Source organism: Conger conger, chromosome 7 (genome assembly GCF_963514075.1).
Source record: "Conger conger chromosome 7, fConCon1.1, whole genome shotgun sequence".
Taxonomy (NCBI): Eukaryota; Metazoa; Chordata; class Actinopteri; order Anguilliformes; family Congridae; genus Conger; species Conger conger.
The window spans coordinates 27,388,255-27,397,829 of NC_083766.1; the positions used below are offsets into that span (position 1 = coordinate 27,388,255).

Consider the following 9,575-nt stretch of genomic DNA (forward strand, 5'->3'; position numbering starts at 1 on the left):
TTAAGCCGTCTATACCTGAGACACAGTGCATAGTTTAGTGTTGATAAACACTTTTTCATTAGGGAATATCATATTGCAGGCTACCAAAATCTGCTCCAGATACCAAATATATCTTTAACGCTAAACATGGTCACAACAAAAAAATAAGCTTTGATATTTATTAAATAGTCCTAATCCTAATAGTCCCAATATTTTGTCGCTAATATGAATGCGAACCAATCAGCACCATAATTCGAAGTATTTGACAAGTCTTTCGGTTACACCTGACTTGCATGTTGGCAAGCGCCAGCTGGTGTGATGACGTCGAATTCTCGCGCCGGGACGCTCTGTTTTCTGTTACTGAAATTTTCGCATCTGTTTGTTCTTTCATTTTTCGTTAAATAAAAGTAAGAGACAGAAAACGAGGTCTGCGAAATTAGGTTTTATTTACCGCTCCGTTCTCAGCCCGTCCCCTGCGTCATGTCAGAGGATGATGATTTCACGTTTCATTCAATGTTTTCCGACAAAGTGTCGATAAACAATGATGGTTTCGTGTCGCCGGACGGACTTTGCTGGGTGTCGGTGCTGTCATGTCTGCTGCTTGCCTGCTCTTACGTTGGAAGTTTGTATGTGTGGCGGAGCGAACTGCCCAGGTAAAGAATTTTCTGCACTCAGCAGTCGATCTTGACATTAACGCAATCGCAAGCTAACATCCACCTGCCGTGACTGTGACGGCAGCAATTACTAACGATAACTAACATTAGCGTTTTCACTTGATTATCTGTGGGTACTGTTCGTGTTTGCAGCAATACCTATAGCTATTTAACAGGCTATCAAATCCGAACTGTTTGTCAACCTGACCACATCCTAAATTAGGCTACTTTTCACTGCTTGTCAAGAGATGCCGCTTTCCTGCCAACTAACTAGCTTACGTTACCATTACGTGGTGGCATGGTTGAACTATTTCTGAATTAATTAGCCTACGTGACATATATGAAGTGAGCTCACTGCATAACGCGCTGTATGTTTTCGACATTTTTATGATTTGCTTGGTTGGGTTTGTGTAGAATCTCTAGTGTACTGAGATGCGCTGTGTGTTTGCACGGTAGGGATCACCCGGCTGTGATCAAGAGGCGGTTCACCAGTGTGCTGATCGTGTCGGCACTATCGCCAGTCTTCGTGTGGGCATGGAAACACTACACTGGCGTCAGGGTGAGTGCCGCAGTGTACGACACAGGATTACTGGGCAGTTTGATGCCCTTATTTTTCTAATACTTCAGTGCAAAACCTAATTCTCAAACTGCTTACAATATATATTGTCATGCAGATGCACAAATTCCTGTTGCTTTGAGTTGCATAGTTTAATTGAATTAATAGGTGGTGCATCTCTTGGTACTAATGGTGTGTTCTCAACAGCGAGTCTAGGGGAAGACACACAGTTAACTACGACAAAGAGGTTTGTAAATGTATGTCATGTGCATGCCTAGTTTGCTTAGTCAAGGGCAGTTTGCTTTGGCTGTAATAGAGGTTTGAAACCTCCTGTTCAGATATTTAGAACACTAAAGTTCTACACACATGACTTTGTCTAATTGCATAGCATTTTATATGTGATGAGTCCTGGTGTCCTCTAGTGAGCACATACTGTAATACAAACAAAGATGAAGTGGGATGCATGTTCCCCGTATGCAAGATTAGTTGAAGCTGGTCGTGGAGTGACAAGTGTTATGGAAAGTGTTAATGTTAATGAGACAACTTAGTTCTGTCACATCTCAGATTTTAGATTCATAAAAGTTCAAATTGCCTGGTGACATCCAGTTACTGGAGTGGTTTCAGCATGGTCTCACCCAGTTCAGTTTGTATTTAATGCAGTTGTGCTTTATTGGTAGGACAAGTTCATCAACAGCGTGAAACAGTATAATATAGTGTTCTCTCGCACACACAGAGGCTGAGGCAGTATAGTAGGTTCAGTTTCCCGTTTATTTAACCTGCTACAGAGCATTGAGCAGGCGTTGTTTCTCTGGCTGTAACATAGGGATCTATGGAGCTGGCTAGGATTTTATGCAGATGTCTAGCCTTCCTGGAGAGAATGGTACCTAAAACCCCACCACAGACTTGCAGGGGACCTCTTGCGGAGGGTAGTAATGGGATTATGGCTTTCAGTACCGTGGCTGCCTGGTCCAATCCTGTTTTACAATAGGAGTGCTCTCTGAAAGCAGGAGGAAGATATTCTTTGTCCATCCATCTTGTATCTAACTCGCTTAGAGGCAAGAATACACCCTGGTCAGGCCACCAATCTTCATTGTACAAATTTTAAACCATAGTTGTTTTTGCATTGGGCAAAAAATTAAGAGTGCCCAAAAGCAAGAGTAAGAAATATTCATGCTTGCTCATAAATTCTGTGTTTGGCCCAGCAACTTGCAAAGTTAGGAAATCTCTGCAGCACTAACAGGGAAGTTGTGCTGTTTTAATCCTGCAGCCTACGGTGATAACTGCAACCTGGATTAATTTAAGTGGGCTATAGGTGGGGCTATAATGTATGTGAGTTAGATGAAGTAGGAAGTCTGTTGCTGACATTGTAAAACTGTGTTATACAGCTGTGTAATCTTGCAGGTTTGGAAACATGCTTTCCTCTATTCTGGTGTCAATGATTATTTCAGGGTTCAAATGCAAAAAGCAGAATTCTTCTGCCAATAATTTGTGCATTCCGCCCCCTCTCTCTCTGTCTCTCTCCTTCTCTCTTTCTTTCCTCTCCATCACCCTCTCTCTCTCCCTCCCTCCCTCCCTCTCCCTCTCCCTCTCCATGCCTGTCTCTGTAGCCAGGACCTTCTCTGCTGGCCCTCATGGGTATTCGACTGGAAGGTGTCCTTGCAGCTGCCACTTTGCCCCTGGTACTCACTATGGTAAGAGCTATTTCTGGTGGTGGGTCTCTTCACTGTAAGCAGTTTTTAATTCAGCCATCTCAGGCTTTAGACAACCTATCCCCTCATAAACATCAGCTATAGCGGTAATGGCTTTCTACAGTACAAACTCCACTGCTGTTCTCAAGCCCTGGGAACAAAGGCCCATTTAATCACCCCTCTGTATATTTGGCGTATATCCTAGGTGTACGTGTCTCCCTGGCGGTTAGCTTCAGGTGATAAACCGATGCTGTATAATGTTTGCCTGTTCAGCTTTTCTGACAAACCCTTATATTGCAAATTCCAAATAGAAAAATGTGAATTTACAATTCCAATGGGAGTTGTAAAAATCAAACTCATAAGTGTTGCATGGGCAAAAATGCAAATGAGATAAGCTGACATGTACAAATGACCTGCGTGTAGTTATGCTGGATGGATCTCATTGATTATTATGATTGGTTATTTCCTTTTGCCCTCTAATTTGTCCAGGCTATAGTGTTGGCAAGAGAAAAAGAAATGCATTATTGGAGTTTAGTAAAGTAGTTTCAGTTCATTGAAAATTAATAACTTGAACTCTTTTCAAATCTGGAAAAAAAAAGATTTGTTTAACTACTTCAGGGAGAAAGTAATCAAAATTGATTAATGAATTAGTCTTTAAACCAATGCGTCAAAGTTAAGTATACCTATAACAGTTTTGCTATGAACTCTAAATGTGGTGTTGCTGAAAATGGAAGAGGGTTTGTGTTCTGAGCCTGTGTCCGCCCCCCCAGGCTCTGTTCCTGGGGCCCCTCACCCAGCTGGCCCTGGACAGCCCCTGGGGTCTGCGTGATGGAATTAAACTGCTCTTTGGTGAGCGCTTTCACTCAACTGCATGTTTCTTTATGGGACATAGATAAGATAAGATAAGATAAGATAATATACTTTTATTGAACCATGTGGGGTAATCTGTCTTCTGCATTTGACCAGTCCTAGTTATATTGGAGCAATGCGCAGCCACAGTGCAGTGTGCTGTGCTTGTATGTGGGCTAGTGTTTGTGTGGGTGTGGGTGTGTTATTCATGTTCCTTCACTGTCAGCCTGTAGAATGCCTCCTCTTAAGCCACAGATGTTTGAGCCTGGAGATGGCCGTTTTTTCGGTCAGCTGGCCGTCCGGTGAAGGTTGCGTGTTTGTGACCGTGTCTGTTCCCACAGACCCCTGGTTCTGGGCGCTGTGTGTGAATGACATGCGCTGGCTGAGGAACCAGGTGGTGGCCCCGCTCACGGAGGAGCTGGTGTTTCGGGCCTGCATGCTGCCCATGCTGGTGCCCTGCGCTGGGCCCACCACCGCCATCTTCATCTGCCCCCTCTTCTTCGGAGTGGGTGAGTGCCTGGGCTTATTTTTCAACTCCTCCTCCTTTCCCTTGCTCCTACTCCTGCTCCTAGCTCCACCCATAGGGTGAGGTGTGAAAAGGAGGTGAAGACAGGGGAAAACGAGATGATGTGAATTAGGCGAACGGAATGTCCTTGATTCTGCAAGCATCACTTCGAAGCCATGTCGGTTACAGACTCTGCTTCCTTTTGTCTAATATTACATTTTATGTAACGATATGAAACCATTCAGTGTGACAAATGTGTAATAATAGAGGAAATCAGGAAGGGGGTAAATACTTTTTTACGTTTCTGTATGTTGTTCTATATGGGCCTTTGTCTGTGACAGTTTGCATTGTCTGCCTCTAAAGCCACCAAACAGCTGAGCCGAGACGAGACAAGACTAGAGAAATGTCCGTGAGTATGGACAAGGCAGTCCACACCAAAAACGCAGAGTAAACAAATAACCGAAAGACTTGACATGCTCAGTTTTTGAAACGCCAGACGCCGAGAACTGAATAACTGAACAGTTCACACCGATAAAGCTTTCTTCTAAAGACGTAAAACCGTCTCGGCTGTTTGGTGGAGACTGGGCCCAAAGCTGCACATCCTCTGTCTGTCGGTCTGCTTGTACACCTGTATCAGTTTTTCTTCCTGTCTGTGAGCTTTTTTCCGTTGACTGGCTGTGTGATTCCAGCCCACTTCCACCATGTGATCGAGCTGCTCCGCTTCAGACAGGTGTCTGTGTCGGGAATATTTCTGTCTGCAGGTAAGATGCTGTCAGCGCCACACTTACACAATACCTCTATATGATACGTTACCTGTGTGTGTCACTGCAAGACATATTATGTAAGACACTTCTAAGACTTGTATTATGTGGAAAAAAAACTGTTTTCTTTATTGCTTGGAGGATGGTTTGAGATAGGTGTGAGAATGATGGATGTCCGATTAGTAGGAGATACTAGTAGGTGTGAGATGAAGTGGAAAATGTTTTTGTTTCAGTGTTCCAGTTCTCCTACACTGCTGTCTTTGGGGCATACACTGCTTTCATCTTCATCAGGACAGGTTTGTGTGTGTGTGTGTGTGTGTGTGTGGTGTGTGGTGTGTGGTGTGTGGTGTGTGGTGTGTGGTGTGTGGTGTGTGGTGTGTGGTGTGTGGTGTGTGGTGTGTGGTGTGTGTATGTGCATCTGTACATATTTTACGTGAATGTGTAAGTACTGTACATGTGTGTGTGTGTGCGTGTGCATGTCTGTGCGTGTGTGAGTATGTGAGCGTGTGCGATTGTGTGCATGTGCGATTGTGTGCGTGTGCGATTGTGTATGTGTGCGATTGTGTGCGATTGTGTGCGTGTGCGATTGTGTGCGTGTGCGATTGTGTACGTGTGCGATTGTGTGCGTGTGCGATTGTGTACGTGTGCGATTGTGTGCGTGTGCGATTGTGTGCGTGTGCGATTGTGTACGTGTGCGATTGTGTGCGTGTGCCTGTGAGAGTGAGATTGTGTACATGTCTGTGTGCTTATTTGCGGATGTGTGCCGGTGTGTGCAGGTCACCTGGTGGGGCCGGTGCTGTGCCACTCCTTCTGTAACTACATGGGTTTCCCTGCCCTGAGCGCAGCGCTGGATCACCCGCAACGCCTGCCCATCCTCTGCTGCTACCTGCTGGGCGTGGTCCTCTTCCTGCTGCTCTTCTTCCCCGCCACCGACCCCTTCTTCTACGGCTCGTCCCCCATCTGCAGCCTGGCCGGCAGCGCGCGGGACGTGTGCTCCTGATGCCCCCCTCCACGAGACGGCAGAGCGGAGGGGTGCACTGCCAGCAGGGGGCGCCATTTCCCCTCAGGTCTTCAGTGTTGTCCTCTGAGAGCTCAGGTTCTCTCTCTCTCACTGTCTCTCTCTCTGTCTGACTCACTGTCTTTCTCTCATCTTTCTGTCTCTTGCTCTCTTGCTTTCTCTCCTGCCCTCCCTCTCTCTCTCTTTCTCGCTGTCTCTCATATCTTTCTCTGTCTTTCTCTCTCTTGCTTTCTCTCTTTCCTTCTCTCTCTCCACACCTCAGTCTCTCTGTTTCACAGTCTCTCTGTCTCTCTCTTATTATCTCTCTTTTTCTCTCTCATGCCTCAAAAAGGCCAAATCTGAACCAAGTCTTGTGGACCTGTTCCCCTGCAAGATCTCATCATTCACCAGTTTACACTCCTCTCTCTGTTCCTCTTTTTACCTCTCTTATTCCCTCTTTTTAATGATCTCTCTCCCACCGTATATTTTAGGATTTTCTCTCACACACTCACAGGCTCCTTTGTCCTGAATGTTTTTCACAGAAACTTGAAGCTGTCTCTTCTTGTGATGGTGATTACTGAGCCAATCGGGTTCGGCCATGCTCAGAGGCCGAGTTTACATAGCCCAGCACCTCCCTGTTATCACCCTGTTCTGCTGTGCCCTGCTATTGCTGGCACAGAGGAGAGTAGAGAATATTTAGTGTCCAGGTCAGGATCACTATGTCTTTGAGGAATGTTGTATACAGCACAACATTTTTCAAACCTTTCATTCTTAAATTGTGACGTTTCAACACCTCAGTTCCTGCTACAGTGCACAAAGCAGTGATATTGATTCCGCATGAACCTGTTACACTAAGCATGAACATGCTATGCTACACCATCGAGTAATACCACAAACCCAATCATGTCCAGGGAAATCCCATGGTAACCAACATTACAAATGCAGTACATCTGCACGGTGAAGTCCATGAGAGCTACACCAGACACCGACAGGGTTATTTGCTCCTGATGGTTATAGAAGCTTATATCAGTCTCTGTTATGCTGCTTTATAGAAATTTATCACACACGTATCTGACGTATCTCCATCTGTTACCATGGAATTGCCCTCTAGGACATGTGCGAGTGTCACATTGAGCATCACTGGAGATTAAAGCAATAACTACAACTTGGCCTCATCAGGGATAGCTTTTGGTAAAACAAAGGTGTATTTGAATGAAGAACCGGCCTAACGTATGGTTTGATGCGAAATGCGATTTAACCTTCTCTCCAGATTTTATTTATTCTTTTTATTTTCATTTTAAGTAATTGTTAAGTGTGTAGCATTAGCACACACCTACCTGTAAGTGTTGCCGAGAATAGTTTTTTTCTTTTTTCTTCAGAGTCACCCCTTGGTGATTAATTTACTACAGAGCATAATTTTTGGAATAGGCTACATCATTATTTTTTTAAGAACCAAAAAGGGACATTTGTGCCAGCAAATAAGACAATAAAGTACTATAAGCTCTAAGAAACAGCAGATATGCGGGTATTGCACAACGGTATTTTTATTATTATTATTTTTTTGTAGAAACGCACTGTTTTAAGTTGATTGCGTGCGGTGGTGACCTACCTGCTGTCTCTCAGGGGCTGTTTTTACGCCTAAGCGCCTGAACCTGGTCTCCCTGCAGAGAGCAGAGCGAGTTCCCTGTGAGCGTGTTTCCCTACCGCGGGGTGGTCCACACAAATGTACCCACCAGTAGCAGTGTTCTGTGTGTCCACGTGCGTGGTGAAGCGTCTTCAGGCCCTCTAACTCCAGGCTTTGTTGCGGGTAGCTGTTCAGCCTGTCAAATCAAAGGGACACTAGCTCAAGAGCGGTCGTCTGGCAGTCAGAAGGTTACCTAGCATGGCAGCCTATCACCAATGGCGTGTGAGCGTGAATGCGTGAATGAGAGGCACCGATTGTAAAGCGATTTGGATAAAAGCGCTATATAAATGCAGTCCATTTACCATTTACTATTACACTGCAACAAACAAGTGTTTATTGTTTCAAAACAAAGGAACATTGCAGCTCAACGAGTGTTCATTGTTTGAAATCAAACGGACAATATGGCGAACAAGTGTTAATTGTCTAAATCCAAAGAACCGCTACAGCTGAACGAGTGCTTATTGTTTCCGATCAAAGGCACAATAACACAGGCTGAACACAGGAGAGAGGTCCATGCTGATGGTTGTGCGTGTATCCAGCAGGTGGCGCTGTATGACTAGTATTGTAATGTTGATGAGGGCAATGAGTATCTGCAGCAGGAGGAAACCTGAGGCACTCAGGGCTTCGCTGGGGTCTGTCTCCTGTCCCTGGTCATCCAGTCTGCACAACTTACTTTTTATTTAATTAGTTATTTTGTCGGGCCGTGACACAGACAGCCCGTAATTGAAAAGCTGCGTTTTAAACTGTCCGTTGTGCGTCGTTCGTAGCTCACGGGCTGGACGCCGGGGGATCACATTCAACCGGTCTCCTTCTCTTCCTGTCCCGGGAGAGCAGTTTCCTGGTCCGTGTTTCCGCTGTAGCGTGCTGAGTCGCACGCAAACACCCGTCTGGGTGAAATGCGTCCGCTGTGGCCGTCTAAGAAACGCTGGCGAGGGGGTAACTTGTTCCCGGAGCTCTCTGCTGTTTCTGTCCATATCCGAATCTAGTGACGTTCACGTCGACTAAAAGGTGCATACATTGTACAGCCGTTAATTATGGTAGATCTATAGAAATATATTTTTGCAAATGAGTGTTATTTTACTGAAAAACTTTGGGAAAGCAGTGAAGTACTTTAGGCTTTGGGTCATGGCCAGCCTGTTACATTTGCCATATAATGAAAAGTTACACAACACCACTGGATAGTAATTTATTGTTCTTATTTTTATTTAGTTTTTTCTTTTGCAAAAGATGATGTGGATGTTTATATTACCAATGAATATATTTTGTAATGAGATCTATTTTGATGACCTGAATTGAATGTTTTGAAAGCTGATATAAGTGCATGTTTCTGTGTTTACATCACGTGCAATTTTGGGACAAAGACTTTGACAGTGTTTTATGACAATCTTGTAAGGGACCTTGATGTATCGATTTATTCTTAAAATCCCTACAATTTTCATAAATAAATGAGGTTAATTTAACATTGTTGGAAATGAAGGTGTTTTTTCTAGTTTTCACGATCAGGCAATGATTGGTGTTGTGCTGTTTTGTGATTTGTTGTTTTTATTATAGCGATTAATTCAGAAATCAATCAGCCTTTACATTAATGAAGAAAGAAACTTGGTGAAACTATTAGAATCAAGAAAAGCTTGGCTGGGAAATCCATTATGAATGGATGAATGAGAAGCATTAATTGTACAGTGATTTGGATAAAGGCGCTATATAGATGCCAACCATTTACATTACCTTAATTGGTTTTAGCCATGTTTAGGCACCGATTTGAGATGACGTTTTCTGTCACCAGCATAGAGATGAGGCCCTTGGGAGGAGACTTGGTACTGAGAGAGACTGGAGGAGTGGACCAGAGGGAGCCCTGCTCCTGACATTCTGACCCGACACTGTTGCTGGCGTTTTACCACTGATT

At 44.4% G+C, this 9,575-nt stretch overlaps 1 protein-coding gene across 4 annotated transcripts; it reads left to right on the forward strand.

The window, feature by feature from the left end:
• Positions 1 to 303: 303 nt before the first annotated feature.
• Positions 304 to 9,132, forward strand: LOC133132803 (CAAX prenyl protease 2-like). Of its 4 annotated transcripts, XM_061248543.1 has the most exons (9): positions 603 to 632; positions 1,089 to 1,191; positions 1,396 to 1,435; positions 2,796 to 2,879; positions 3,647 to 3,725; positions 4,067 to 4,234; positions 4,920 to 4,991; positions 5,225 to 5,287; positions 5,768 to 9,132. In XM_061248543.1, exons 4-9 carry the CDS (start codon positions 2,820 to 2,822, stop codon positions 5,989 to 5,991), a joined length of 666 nt encoding a protein of 221 aa, XP_061104527.1. In that variant the 5' UTR covers positions 603 to 632; positions 1,089 to 1,191; positions 1,396 to 1,435; positions 2,796 to 2,819; the 3' UTR covers positions 5,992 to 9,132. The 4 variants fall into 4 exon arrangements, with proteins under 4 accessions (XP_061104523.1, XP_061104524.1, XP_061104527.1 ...); XM_061248539.1 differs by lacking the exon at positions 1,396 to 1,435 and having other exon boundaries at positions 304 to 632; XM_061248540.1 differs by lacking the exon at positions 1,396 to 1,435 and having other exon boundaries at positions 304 to 632; positions 2,800 to 2,879.
• The last annotated feature ends 443 nt before the right edge of the window (positions 9,133 to 9,575 follow it).